Source organism: Phocoena phocoena, chromosome 15, assembly GCF_963924675.1.
Source record: "Phocoena phocoena chromosome 15, mPhoPho1.1, whole genome shotgun sequence".
In the NCBI taxonomy this organism is placed as follows: Eukaryota; Metazoa; Chordata; class Mammalia; order Artiodactyla; family Phocoenidae; genus Phocoena; species Phocoena phocoena.
In genome coordinates, this window is record NC_089233.1 from 77,014,094 (window position 1) to 77,029,336 (window position 15,243).

The 15,243-nt window shown below is 54.1% G+C and overlaps 1 protein-coding gene across 1 annotated transcript in view; it reads left to right on the top strand.

Annotated features, from left to right (window-relative positions):
- Positions 1-15,243, top strand: part of BCAS4 (breast carcinoma amplified sequence 4) — a 59,643-nt gene that overhangs the window by 24,941 nt on the left and 19,459 nt on the right. Inside the window, exons 3-4 of the mRNA XM_065892968.1 lie at positions 230-331; positions 6,638-6,772. Of these exons, the coding sequence (XP_065749040.1) occupies positions 230-331; positions 6,638-6,772 (237 nt within the window). The remainder of the gene's footprint in view (positions 1-229; positions 332-6,637; positions 6,773-15,243) is intronic.

Sequence of the window (15,243 nt, forward strand, 5' to 3'; positions counted from 1 at the left end):
AATTAATTTGCAGTTCAGTAAATAATACCTGGTTGGGTCTGGGTGCCGAGAGGCAGTGAGGTTGGTCCCCACCTGGGACTATGGGTCGTTCCTGGGCCTGTCCCTGGGCAGGATGGCATTCGGTGTCTTGGCCATCAGCGAGGTCTCTGAAGAGCCTGGCCGCCCCCAGGGCAGCAGGAGGACGCGGGGCTGGGCCGGAGAGCCTGATGAGCTGTCTTGTTCCCTGCAGATCAGGAGCGATACCTCACAGATTTTGGAGGAAAACATCCCCCTCCTTAAGGCCAAGGTGATGGAAATGCGTGGCATCTACGCCAAAGTGGACCAGCTGGAGGTGAGTCCAGGATAATGAGCTTTCTTTGTGAGCTCCACAGACTTGTTCCGGCTCTCTCGTTGTCTCTTCCAAGATGCTGATCTGGCCTTGATAGTGTCAGGCCTTAGACCCAGTGGAGTGGGGTGGTAGCCAAAACGGGGCCTACACAGCATCTCTAAAATATGACAAATAAGAATTTATATAAAGTACCCATTTAAAAATCAGGGTACTTTATACAAAAATCTGAATTTTCAGCTGCTTTTGGAAATTCAGCAGCTTTCATAACCCTAGACCCACCTTTCTTTAAATACTTTATTCTGTTTATTTTTTAAGGTATAAATACATAAAGTGCACACATAGTAAGTGCACAATTCAGTGAATTTTTACACATATAAACTCCCAGGTGAAGATGACCCAAACTGAGAAATAAAACATTTCCAACCCCTAGGCTATATTCTGGTAGAGCTGGTGGCAGCCGCCCCTCAGACGAGACATGTGTTCTGCATTTCACCACAATCCGCACCATGCCCTATTGCCTCAATGCTGACTTATTTCACCTGCCTTTTACCTGTGTGGGCACCAGGCTAAGGTGCATGGTATCTCATTTCCTCTTGGCTGCACTGCAACGTCAGTATCCTCACCGTCCCATCTCCTAGAGGAGGAACACGAGGTCTGAGAGGGTAAGCCACTTCTCCGGGGTCACACAGCTAATTCTGTGAAGCTGGGACTTCAGTTCACATCCTCTGGAGCCCAAGCTCTTACTCAAACTGGGGCCCTTGGCTTGGGCGCCTGGCTTCTTGCACAGTGAAGGACCGGGAGGCTGGAGGAGCCTGCAATTTAATAGCTGTCACCTAGACCAAGGGGATGTGTGCCCCTCTGAGCTGTGGAGGAAAGGAGCCCGGCAGTGGGCCCAGAGTTAACAGAGAATTAACATTCTTGTCAGCAGAGAATGAGGCAGGAATGTAATTAAAACTTTGCCCTTGGAATAGCTGATTCATTTGAATTTTATTCCACATGTTTGAAAGAGGAAAGAAAATGGGAAGATTTGTAGCCCTGGTTCTTGCCTTGCTTGGGCTGGCCCAACTCTCAAGCCCAATTTTTTCCTTAGTATTCGGTCCGCTAGCATTTATTGAGGACCTACTATGCACCGCTGCAGGGCTCTCACAGTGAGAAAGACAGAGTCCAAGGGTGTGTTCCAGCCAGGAGAAACACAGCAACAAAGCATGGCCATAGCATTTCCCGGGGCTGCTGTAACAAGTTATCACAAACATAGTGGCTTAAAACAACATGAATTTAGCATCTTACAGCTCTTGAGGTCAGAAGTCCAAAATGTGTCAGCAGGAGTCAGCAGGGCTGGTTCCTTCTGGAGGCTCTGGGGTAGAGTTCACGTCCTGGCCTTTTCCAGTGTCTGGAGGCCGCCTGCCTCGTTCAGCTCATGGTGCTGTCCTCCACCTTCAAAGCCCACAGCGTAGCATCTTCCAGGCTCTGTCCTCCTCTGACTCTCCTGCCTCCATCTTATAAGGATGCCTGTGATTACCCGGATAATCCAGGACAGTCTCCCCAGCTCAAGATCCTTATTCACCTGCCAAGTCCCTTTGGCCACAGGTTCTGGGAATGAGGATGGGATATTTTGGGGGCCCGTGATTCTGCTGACCACATTCACCAAGGGTGACCTAGAGGGAGTCGAGTGCTCTGGAGGGAAGTAGTGAGCAAGGAGTGGAACCTTCTGGCCCCCGGAGGGTGAGTGAAAGGAGCTGTGCTGGGCGCATGAGGGCACAGCTCGGGCGGAGGCTCAGAGGCGGGGGGCATCTGCGCTCTGGGGCAGGAAGGAGACGGGGACACTGGAAGGATCCGGGGAGGGCCAGACTACAGGGATGAGGGAGGTCATGACCTGAGCGGGGCTGGAGAAATTGGGCAGCAGGAGGCCCGTTGTCTAGGCCTTCCACTCCAAGGTCAGCATGGGGGCCTTTTTCCTGAGGAGTAGGAAGCCACTGAAGACACAGGATGGCTCATTGGTTAGCAATCATTCCCCACTCCTGGCCCCTGGCAACCACTCATCTACTCTGAGTCTATATGCATTTGTCTCTGGACATGTCATATCATATGTGGCCTGTGGTGTCTGGCTTAGTTTACTTTGCATAATGCTTTCAAGGTTCATGCAGGTTGGAACATGTGTCAGAGCTTCATTCCTTTTTATGAATGAATAGTATTCCATTGTAGGGATGGCTATACCGCATTTTGTTTATCCATTCATCAGTTGATGGGTCCTTGGGTTGTTTCTACTTTGGGGCTATTATGAATAATGCTGCTATGAACATTCATGTCCAGGTTTTTGCGTGGCTATACATTTTCATTTCTCTTGGGTAAATACCTAGGACTGGAATTGCTGGGTCATGTGGTTAAGTCTTTTTAGGAACTGCCAAGACCAGTTTCCAAAGTGTTGACACCATTTTACTCTCCCACCAGCAGTTACTGTAAGCTTTAGATGGAGATTGCAAACTCAGATGCCAGCAGGATCCAGGACTATACTGGGCAGTCAGGTATTAGAAGACCAACCCCAAGCCACACCCCCCTTACTTTCTGGGAAGAGCTGGAGCTGAGAAGCAACTCTCCCCTTCAGTGGGGTGTGAATCTCTCGGCTGCCACAGTCCCCACTCTGCCCTAGAGTCTCCCCAGCATTGAGGCTAAGTGCCATTTGCCTCTTGTCAACCCCCCGGAACTGCTGCTTTCCTTAGACTAGAGATATTTCTCTGTAACTGGGTCTCCATTAAAAGGAAGAGGGCTTCCCTGGTGGCGCAGTGGTTGAGAGTCCGCCTGCCGATGCAGGGGACACGGGTTCGTGCCCCGGTCTGGGAGGATCCCACGCGCCGCGGAGCGGCTGGGCCCGTGAGCCATGGCCGCTGAGCCTGCGCGTCCGGAGCCTGTGCTCCGCAACGGGAGAGGCCACAACAGTGAGAGGCCTGCGTACCGCAAAAAAAAAGGAAGAAAAAGTTAGTCCAAGAGGGTCATGGATTTCAAGGCAAATGGGAGAATATGTATTTCCCACTAAGCTGCATGTGACATGAGAACAATAAAACTTAGGACCCGATCAGACCCCAATCTGAGGTGGATGGATTCCAGAGCCAGACCACCTGGGCCTCAGATCTGCCCCTTGGGTAACTCACTCACCCTCTCAGCATCAGTTTCCTCCTCTGTAAATTGTGACTATGTCATCGTGAAGGTGTTAGTTCAGCACCTGGCATCTTGTAGATGCTCGCTGAGGACAGGCTATCACTATGGTGGTGGCCATTGCCCACAGGCTGAGAGCCAGAATCTGGGATACCTGCTCATCACTCGGCCCAGCCAACTGGGGGCTCCAGGGCCTAACATGTCAGGGGGTTCCAGGGAGCCCAAGACCACTCAGCTCTCAAATCAGTGTGACCCATGGCAGGGGAGGCTTGGGAACCATGGGGGTGACCTTTCAGGCCAGAAAAACCTGACATTTACTGAGCACCTGCTACGAGCCAGGGACTCTTAAGTGCTTTAGTTGAAACAACTTGTTTCACCCTCACAGCAGCCCCAGGAGGAAGGTCCCATTATTAGTCCTATTTTGTAGAGAAAGTGGCTGAGGCACAGAAAGGCAAAGTTATTTACCCAAGGTCACACAGCTAGGAAGTGGTGGAGCTGGGATTACAAAAGTCAGTGCTGGCGTTGGCACCCTTTCTGAACTGGGCCCTGCTCTGAAGCTGGGGGCCTTTGCCACAAGGATTCAGATACATCATTCAGGACTCACAAATAAAATTTAAAACAATGTGACTTTCCCTTCTCTCTCATCCCTCTCCCCCTTTCCTTCTTTCCTTCCCTTCTTCCTTCCCTCCCTTCTGATAATAAAAGTGGTTCATTTTCATTGTAGAGAAAATTATATAGAAGTCACCTATAGTCCCAAGGGTGGTCCCGATTAGCGGTCACCCTCCTTCTGTCCCCTCCCCTCCCCTCTCTGTGTGGATGCGTGTCCGCGTCTTTCCAGTTTCCCCGGATCAGCTTTCCTGGCCAGGTTTCGGCCTCTCCCTGGCTGCGGCTTGGCCGGGCTGCCCTCTCTGGCAGGCACTTTGGAGGCGGTTCCGACCTCGTGAGCGCACATTCCTCAGCATCCCTCATACTCCCCACCACATCGGTATTAACGGTATTAACGCAGGGAGCGTAAAATTGGAATCGGCTGGAGGAGGGACTGTAGAACTTTCTTTTGTGTCTTACAACCAGATGTGCAGGCCCAGCAAGGCCAGGGGAAGCTGCCCAGCCTGTGGCTCCTTGTCTCCCTGCCCCCCAACACACACACACACACGCACACGCACACACACGCGCACACACACACACACACACACTTGATGTGGCTTATTCAGAGCCTTTCAGCTCTGCCCCTGCCAGAACCACAGGGCGGCGGCAGCACAGCAGTGCCACCATCTTGTGTTCATCCAATGTCTTTTTGCTAAAGATGCAGTCATGCATGCGTGCGTGCATGTATCATTCCTGTGTGTGCATTGGCTCATCCATGCATGTGTGCATTCATGCGTGCATGCATCATCCATGCATACATTCATTCGTGTGTGCGCACTCGTTCATTCATGCATGCTTGCGTGCATTCGTGCCTCCACCATCCAGCTGAGCCCCTTCCAGCTGACGAGGCCCTGGCTGTGGCCTTGTGAACAACACTGACTCAGCATCTGCTCTTCCAGCACTCACATCTAGAGGGAGATGGACCGTGATCAAGCAGACAGGAAGTTCAGAGGGAGAGGAGAGCTAGGAAGATGGGGAAACGGGGTGGCTCCGCAGTGACGTGGGGCATGTTAGATTAGGTGGTTGGGGAAGGCCCCTCTGTCGGGGGACAGTGGATCCAGGGCCTGAGAGACAAGCAGTGTTCACCCCATCGAGAACAGAGAAGTGCTGCTGGTCTGGAGAGAGCTGGTGCAAAGGCCCTGTGGAGGGTGAGGCTTGGCGTTCTCAAGGAACAAAAGGGCAGCCTGTGTGGCTGGTGTGTGGGACACGGGGAGAGGCAGGGCTGGGTGGTGGTGGGCCTTGCTGGATGGGCTGACCGGGGCTTTCCATCCAGTGAAGGGAGGCTCCCTCGTGGGGCCCAGCACTGAGAGGGTCTCCTGCCTCTTCCTGGTGCAAGAAAATCTCTTGTATTTTACTATTGGAACAGGGAGGTTCCAATAGTAAAAGCCTCCGCCGAGGGGGGCTTGTCTGAAATGGCACTGGAGCCGCCACCTTTGGCGGCCTTCCCGGCTGTACGTGCAGTGCATGTACAAACACATGCACGTGTACACACCACACAGACACATGCACACAACGTATGGGCACACACGCAAACATGCACACAACACATACAAACACATGCACACAACACACAAACATAGGTACCCACGGAAACACACATGCACACAACACACAGGCACACCAGAAGCCACAAATGAGTTTCACCGGGCCTGCACAGTACTTTTTTAAACTGTGAAATTATTGCTAACGTTTTTTAAAACTGGACACTTTTCATAAAATCTGAATGTCCTTTTTTTTTCTTTTTAAATGATGTTATCTGATATTAATTGAGCTCTTAATATACCCTAAGCACTTAACTGCAGAACAAGGTTGGTATTATTATTATTCCCATTTTACAGATAAGAAAATTGAGGATAATAGAAATGAAGTAAGTTGCCAAAAGGCACACAACTAGTAAGTAATAGAACCTGGATTCTAGTCCAGAGAATCTGACCCCAGCATTGTCTTTTCTTTTCTTTTTTTTTTTGAAATTAGAGGTTCTGCACTAGAGACCCAGAGCTGAGTGACCCTTGGGGGCCGGGACCCGGCATTCCAGTTCACCCTGTCCGCACTCATCCTACTTCACCCGCTTGTCAACTGCCTGCCCCTTGGCAGCTTCTGAGTTTGAGACTCCCCCAATATCCATCAAATATTAAAGTGAGCGATTTCTAAAAACTCCATTTTTCATAAAGAAGGCTGTGCAGCCTGAGTCCCCTTTCTGCCACTTCCTGGCTGTGTGACTTTGGGCAGGTGGTCCAACCTCTCTGAGCATCAGTTTACCTCCTCTGTAAAATAGAGGCTAAACAGAGGGTCACTAGGGGGAGAAGGTGAGAGGACACGAGTGGAGGCTCGGCCAGGCCAGGCCTCCAAGGGGGAGGTGTCACTGTTACTGTCAGGGTTTCTGAAGGTGCCCCCAGCTGGGCAGGTGCTGCCTGAACTCTCCCGGAGCCCATGGGGCCAGGTGAGAGGGAGGCAGCCAGGAACACACCCCAGTCTGCACAGATGTGGCATCACTGCTTTCCCCTCTCCCACCAGGCCTTTGTCAAGATGGCCGGGCACCACGTCTCCTTCCTGGAAGCCCACGTTCTTCAGGCCGAGCGGGACCACGGGGCCCTCTCACAGGCCCTGCGGAAGTGGCTGGGCTCCTCGGGGCTCCCCGCCTTCGGGAACGTGAGTATCCCCTACCTCCCTGCCCCCTCCCAGACCCTGGAGCAGGGAGAGGGGCTCAGGAAACAGGAGTTCAAAGGGCACGGCTGGCTTCTGCAGACAGGAAACAGCATCTGGCCAGCCGGTGGGGAGCTGGCTAGGTGGCTGGAGTGTTGCAGTGCCTCCCTTGTGCGCCCCTGCGTGCCCTGAGCCACGTGCTTCGGTGCCGTGACTGCCCGCCGCCTCACCCACCGGTTAGTAAGTGCTGCTGTTTGCCAAGCACTGTGGTCCATCTGGGGTTACCATGGCGAATAGAAGCAGCCCCTGCCCTCCTGTCCCTTCCACACCTAAGGACGTGCTCAGAGTGACTTCCAGAATTCAGGCGGGGTCCCCCTTCCCAAGGCACAAGTCGGCCTCTAGCAGACCAGAAAACGGGACGGTGAGAGGGGCAGCCAGCCCGCAGCTTGCAAAAGCCTCTCTCTCCCACATTGCTGCTTTCCTGGGATCCTCCCTGTAAGAAAAGAAGGGTCATTGTGTCCCTTTTACTGATGGAAAAACTGAGGCCAGACTGATCCTGCCTTGCAGAGACCTTCAGTGTTTAAGCACCTCTGTCTTTCCGGCTTACTGATTCCCTAGTCTAGGGGACATGGGGCAGTGTCTGGAGATGTTGCAATTGTCACAACTGGAGGCAAGTGGGTAGAAACCAGGGATGCTTTTGAACACCACAGAGTGTACAGGACAGCCCCCCACACCAGAGAATTATCTAGCCCTGAACATCAGTAGTGCTGAGTTTGAGAACCCACTCTAAGCTGGATTTGATAATTTTATGTCAGGTCTGCTTTAAGCACTTTGTGTGCTGTTGTATATGGCATCTGGTTCTCATGCCAGTCTTTGGAGGAAGGTACTTTTGTCATTTCCCCATTTTACAGTTGCGGAGACCGAGGCTCAGGGTGGTGAAGGGACTTGTCCGAAGCCACACTGCCTCAAGTAGCAAGGCCAGGTTGGAGCCCTGGTTGACCTATCTCCAGGGTCTTGCCCTTTCCAGGAAAGGGGTCTTGCTCAGCCAGCTGCTCTGTCCTGCCCCCCAGTGGGGTCTCTCACTGTTCCTTGGGCCCTGCCTGGGGGTCCCCCTCTGTTCTCTCTGTCCCTCCTGCATGGCCCCCTTCCCTGTCTCCACTTAGTGTTCTCACAAAGGCTCATATATCGAGCATTTACAGTGTTCCAGGCACTGCTGAGGTATTTCATGTGCGTTAATTCATTTACTTTTCCCGACCATCGTGTACGCTGGGAATGAACGTTATCCCCATTTGACTGATGAGGAAACGGAGTAGTTGCAGTGTTGCCACTCTGGCCCCGTGTGAACTCATTCTGTTTGGCTTGGGAGGCCTGCCTGGGTGTCACTCTCCAGTCCCTGCCAGGACCCCACTGCTCTGTCTTGTCTTACACCTGCCTGAGGCATGTGCTGCTTACCTGCCTGCCTCCAGGTGAGGGACTTGCCCAAGGCCAGTAGCAGCTAGACAATGGCCTCACAGATCTCATGATCTTGGAACTCCTACTGATCCTTTAGAGCCAACTTAATACCACCTCCTCTGAGAAGCCCTCTGGCATTGCCCCCTCTCCAGCCAAATGTGGTCTCTCCTGCCTTTCAGTGAAGTCAGGAGTTGCCTTCTTGGTCCCTTGAGTTATGGTGACTGTTCCGGGGTGACCAGGAGCCCCCCAGTCACACAGTGCTCTGCCTGCTGATGGCTTAGAAGCACCATGGGGGAGGAAGGACAGAGGACCTTGGCTGAATCCTAACAGTGGGGCCTGCTGGGTCCTTGGTCTCTGTACTTTACAGTCTTTTTCTATAGCCTGCACAATTGTCCCTTTGTGGTTGGCACTAGTGTCCTCATTTAGTGGCAGAGGCCAAGGCTTGGAGGGGGAGAGTCGCGAATCCAAGGTCAGCGCCAGGGTTGGAACTCAGGCCCGTGGGGCTGTGAAGTGGGGTCCGCCGCCCACTCCTGTTGCAGGATCCCATCGGGGTGTGGCCGGGCATGCGGAGACTTGCATCCTCTCATCTCTACCAGACTCAGGGCCCCCCAGCCCTACCTGCAGTGACTTGTTCCAGGAAATGCGTCCCAGCCAGGGGTGGTGAGTCATTCAGCAACCCCGGCGTGTTGATTTTGGCCCTGGGAGGGCTTTGTGTGGAGCAGGCAATGTAGGCAAGTGTGCGCACACGCGTGTGCAGACCCGAGGGTTTCCAGGGCTGCACCTGCACCCGGGGGTGCAAGCTGAAGTGGCCCTTCCAGAATAATGGTTGTCACGGCTTGTACTGGGGCCTTGACCCGGCAGGCACCTCACATCCCACCCTGTGACATAGGTCTAGTCACTGTCCCTATTTTACAGATGAGGAAACTGAGGCACTAAAGGGTCGAAGTGCTTGCCCACCCAGAACGTGGTGGAGCTGGGATTTGAACCTGTGAGACCTAGGCCTGGAGCTGGCACTCTGCACCACTTGGCCCTGCTGCATCTTTCTGGGCCTGGTTCCGACCACTGGAGCTGCAGTCCGGGGGGTGGGGTCCTTGAAGAGCACCCGGACGGGTCTCCGTCTCTTCCACCTGGAAGAACCCACCAAGCCAGGATTTCACACTGTCTCCAGTCCGTTCCCCTCAGTGCCCACCCAAGGTGGACGCTTCACTGACCACTGCCCGCACCTGGTGTCCACACCAGGCCCCCCCAGCAGTGGGAAGCCCCTCCGCACAAGCCCAGATTCTGCCTTCTTGTCTCCACCCGCCCTCCTCCGTCTCCGGGAGCTGGCGTGGGGCAGAGGCTCTTGTGCGGAAGGGTCCTGTCCCCACTCCTGTGGAAGCCCATCCCCCCAAAGGAAATAGGCCACTCACTGCTGCCCCCAGGCCCTCCGAGAATCAGGGGAATCAGTGGGGACTCCCTCACAGGGCCCAGGCAGGAGGCCCTCAGCCCTCACCCCTGGCGCCCGGCAGGGACTTTTGGGGGTGTGTTTTCCACCCTCCCTGCTGTTCCATCAGCTGGAACAGGAGTTCCTGGGGAGGGAGAGAGATGGGGAGAAAATTGGTCTGTGTGTTTTCTAACTCTGCCAGCCCCTTCTGCCCTGCTGGCCTCATTTCTCCCTCCCTCCTCTTCCTCACTTTGCAGCTGTAGTGGGGAGGCCCAGGGAGGGTGTGCAGCGCCGGGGCTAGGGTCTCCCAGCACACCAGGAGTGGGGTTGGGAAGCAGTCCGCCAGCCCCCCACCCCTCTCCAGCACCAGAGGCCCAGAGCCGCCCCTGCCCACGTGACTTGGTGCTGGCCGAGGCCTGGGCTGGCCCGGGAATGCCAGCCTGAGTGTACCTCCTCGTCACGAGATCCCCCGCAAAGGCCAGGCCTTTGGCCTTTGACTTGAGCTGCCGAAGAAGCGCGCAGTCAGTGCCCAGACTGGGGTGAGAGCTGGCCTGGCACCCTGGGCCCTCTGCGCCCAGACGTAAAAATGTACATGCTTCCATGCTTCAATTTTAATGCTAACATACATATTTTCATGGTACAAAGGTCCATATTTCCATGCTGTACTGCAAAGAAGTTTTCAACTATACTTTTACGTTGATTTTTAAAATGTTCCAAGATTTTAACTCAGAACTGTACCTCTCTTTCGCTGTGGCATTTTTTTAGCTGTGTGACTGTGGGTAAGTCTCTTAGCCTCTGCAGGCCTCAGACAGCTTAGCTTAGTTGGCTGACACAGGCTTGACCAAGAAAGGCTCTGCTTGCTAGAAAACTGGTTTCAATTTGCTGTGAGATGAAGAGGGCCTCCTCCACTAAAGCAGTGGGGAGTAAAAGAACTCTCAGACGGAGGGTTCTGAGCATTGGTGGGTCTGAGAAGCCAGCTTTGCCTTTAAATAACGGTTCAAGACAGACTGCCTAATCCCTCAGCGGTGAGCAGGTATCGGTAGTGGTGACAGAGCCAGCCCTGCAGCGCCAGGCGCTGTTCTCAACCCTCAATACCCCACGGGGGAGGTGCTATTTTTATCCCTATTTTACAGGTGAGGGAACTGAGGCACAGAGAGGTTTAGTAACTTGCCCAAGGCCACACAGCTGGGCATCAGGATATGAACCCACATTCCTAACTCTGTTGCCTTGGGAGAGAGCTGTGATCTCTTACTTTAGGAAGCATGTATCCAGTGGAAGAATAGAGGCAATGACCAAATCCTAAGAAAATTCAGTAGCTAGTCATTTCTAAAGAGAGCCCTGGCTTGCTCTGAGGGAACCAGGCATGGCCTCCGAGGAAGGGCCATGTAGGCTGAGACCTGGATGGTGAGTGAGAACAGCCTGAAGTCAGAAGAAAGGGTGCACCCAGCAGTGGGGATGCAGGCACCGAGGCTCTGGGGTGGGACTGAGCTTGGTGCCTGAGGAGCAGCAGGGAGTCCAGCATGGGGACTGAGCCGGGGGGGTGGAGTGTGGGAGACGAGGTTGGGGCCAGATTGGGTGGGCGGGGTCTCAGGCCACACAGGGGGACTGGACACTATTCTAAGGGCAATGGAAAGCCATGGAAGTGTTCGTAGCAGGGGAGGGACTTGGTAAATTTGCTTTGCTTGGGGAATTTCCAGGGCACATTTTCTACCCTGAGCTAAGGCTGGCATTTAGGGTCAGCGATGTCTTGTTTAGACTTGAGCATGAGAGCTGAGCAGGGTGCGTAGGTGCCCTTCAAGCCTCAGAGTTCAATGGTTAGGAGTGCGTTTCCTCGGCCTAGAAACATCTCATGCTGTGCCTTGAGATCACTGGAATCCTCGCCTTGCCGGGTCTCGGGGCCTTTGTCCAACTGGAAGAGAGAAAAGGCGCTCCAGTCAGGGTGCCCAGGTCTCCTGGCCATGTGTCTGGGTCCCAGAGACCCTGCCTGAGGAGGCAGCCCTGTCTCTGCACACAGAGGGCCCCTCACATCTGGAGACGGTTTCAGACATATGTGGAAGCGAAAGTGAGATGGAGGTGGAGCCGTACGGGCTGCAGGCCTTGGAGGGGTGTGGAGACCACGTCAGGTGGCCCCATGTCCCCTCGGTCCAGGCCTGGTCATGGCCAAGTGGCTGCCACAGGTGTTCTGACCACGCCAGGCCCTCCGCTCGGGGCCCACACCCAGGGGCACAGAAGAGCCGTGCTAAGTTGTTGTAGACCGCTGTTTGTTTTCTGCCGAGCCAAAACATCATGTTGACGAGGTGTCATTTTTTCTTTTAATTAATTTATTAATTTATTTATTTTTTGGCTGCATGGGGTCTTCGTTGCTGCACATGGGCTTTCTCTAGTTGCGGTGAGCGGGGGCTACTCTTTGTTGCAGTGCGTGGGCTTCTCATCACGGTGGTTTCTCGTGTTGTGGAGCACGGGCTCTAGGTGCACGGGCTTCAGTAGTTGCGGCACATGGGCTTCAGTAGTTGTGGCTCGCGGGCTCTAGAGTGCAGGCTCAGGAGCTGTGGCGCACGGGCTTAGTTGCTCCGCGGCATATGGCATCTTCCGGGACCAGGGCTCGAACCCGTGTCCCCTGCATTGGCAGGCGGATTCTTAACCACTGCGCCACCAGGGAAGTCCCTCGAGGTGTCATTTTGTTTACTTTTCCAATGGATAACAGTCAGGTGCTTTCCAAGGAAGGCTCTCTGGCTAATAGCAAAACCACTTGGAGCCAAGTCCTGACACCGCACAGAGCCAGGCTGCCGGGGTGGACTGTGGCCTTGGGCCTGCCCGGCTCACCCCGCACATACCCAGGGGGCGATCTGGTAACACAAATGAGTGTGTCTGCCAGGTGTGAGACAGTAAGGAGCGGTGGAGACTGTGGCGAATTGCAGAGCCCCTGCCTTACCTATGGGGTGGAGATTTCCAGAAGCAGCCTTGCAGAAATGGGATCAAGAATGGCTAGATTTTTCTATTTTGGGGAGAAAGCTGGGCAGATGGAGTTTTATATGAATCTTCTAATGTCTAAAAGTCAGCAACTAATTTTTCTAAACGTTAAACATCTTGGGGAAAAATCTGTTGCGCCTGTGGGTCATACCCAGCACACCCCCCAGCTCTGGACCTCAGGCTGATGGCCTGTATCCCACAGGCCCCACGCCTTCAGAGGCATTTGGGACCAGGGAAGAGTGGAAAGCCCATGGCGTCTTCCTTCACTTTGCACCAGCCCCAGCTGGAGCCCTCAGCTTTTGGGAGCAGCATGACGAACACATCTACCATCAACTATGGTAGTTGTATTGAGAGCATTCATGAAGGATTTTCGGTGCCTCGTCTTGACTTCCTGTAACAACCCCAGAGGTAAATGATATCATTTGAGAAGGGGACCTGAGGCTCGAAGAGGGCCGTTCACTTGCCCAGGGTCACACAGCATAGGCAACAGAGCCATAATCTGATCCAGCTTAGACCTCGTTCAGTGTCTCTCCCCTTCTCTATGATCTTCCCGAGTGCAGGACCCACAACCTAGAAGGTGGAAGTTGCAGCTGGAGGTCCTTGGACCCAGTCTGCCCCACCCACATACATTCTTTGGCCAGCTTGGCATATGTTTAATATGCATGTGTTTAATTTGAATTAGTTGCCAGCATTTAGAAAAGCCAAGTTCACAGAAGAATGTACATCTCTGGCTTCGCTTGAAAAAGCAGAGGTCTCGGCCCCTGAGCAGTGTCGCTGCTGAGCCGCCATCTGGCCTAAGACACCCATTGTCATTACCTGCCTGTGGGCATTTGAGTTTCCTAGCCGGGCTGAGCATGCAGTAGGTGTTCAATAAATACTAGTCAATGGATGCTCTGAAGGCTTCCATGGCCCTTGGAAGCCCCCGTCCCCCAGATTTCTCCGGAGGTGGTCTCCAGGCCGTGGAGAGCTGGGATGAGTGTCCATGCCTGCCTCTCTCCGCAGCGGCTTGGGGCCGCGTCCTGGGCTTTCCTGGAGGTAGCGGAGGCTGTGGGCGGAGCTGTCCTGCCCAGGCTTGGCCTGTAGGAGTCGTCAGTGCCAGGCTCGGCGCCTCCTCCCCTCCCCGCTCCGTACCCGGACCCCCCCCTCCCCTCCCCTCCCCGCCCCGCCCCACCCAGGGAAGGGGGAGGCTCTGTCTGGCTGGGGCCGCCTCCCCCTCCCCCTCCCTCTCCCTCTGCCCAATTACCCTGGAGGGGTGACTCCCGGAAGGAGGCACAGCCTGGCCGGGGCTTTATCTCAGTGGTGGAGGCCTAGCAAGGCAGCAACACAAAGAAGGCAGAGGAGATTCCATGGCGCCTTCTCCCGGCCCTGCAGCGGCCTCTCCTTCTGCTTCTGCCCCCATCATCCCTTGCGGTAAAAATGCAACATGAGCAGATGGCAAATATTAACGCAACAATGGAGGCCGAGTGGTGCTGGGTCCCCAGCCCCCCTGCCAATCCCCCACCAGCCTGGCTCTCAGGGAGTCACTCACACATTAACAGATTTGTTTGACTCCAGATATCTGGTGGCACATGTGCAGGGGAGTGACAGAGGGCCCCTGGCAGGCTGGTTTGGGGGTCAGATTTTTTTTTAAGTGTTGCATTTTTGTTAAGATTTTGAGTGGGGAGGAAGTTCCTTACCACAAGGAGGAGTTTTATTTTGGGGGGCACTGTTGAGGGCTACGTGGGAGCACCCCAACTTCTCTGTGGTTGGAGGGACACAGTGCACCATCTCCGAGCACCGCCACTGTCAGGGACGTCCCCTGTGAGCATCCTCAAGCCCAGTCCTGCCATCCCTGGATCTGGTGGACACTGCCTATGGCCTTTGCATACGCTGGTCCCCTGCTCCCTGCCTGGCAATGTTTATTCATTGTTCAAGGCTAAATTGAATGTTACCACCACTGGGAAGCCACCTGGATTCCCCCAGGCAACGTTCCTCTGGACTCCCCAACCCCCTGTTCATTCCACTGTTGGCACAGCACCTCGGGGAGTCATCTGTGTTTTCACCTGTTGTTCCCCAAGACTAAGAGTTTCTCAAGGGTAAGGACTGTATTATCTTTGACTTACTAATAGTAGTTACGACAGTGTTGGTGCCAGCAGCCAGTTTTCTGGGCTCTTCTTTGGGTTGACACAAGTTAGCACTTTACCTGCCCTAGCTTGGTTCATCTTCATGCCCACCTGTTACATAGGTACTGTCAACATTCCCACTTTACAGATGAAGAAACTGAGGCTCAGAGGAGTTAGAACATTTTATCTGAGCCAGGCATTGGCCCCATTTGATTTCAGAGCCCCGTATTCTTCATGCCCCAGGGGTCGACTTCGAACCCTGGAATCAGGTAGGGCCCTGAGTGAGGCCCAAGGGCTGTGTGGGGACTGTGGCCAATGGGAGAGGCAGGTGCCCTCCCCTCCAGCTGGGAACAAAGGCTCGGAGTGGTCTGACCGTGCTCTTTCTTAAGGAAGGGAGGTTGGGGATGCAGGTTTTTATGTGACATCAGTTGATTTTGAAAACTTGCCTGAGAGCCTCCAAGAAGTCTCCTCAGGGGGCCTGTTGCCTCACAGGCCTCCATCTATGTCTTGGCAAAGACCTACAGTAAATT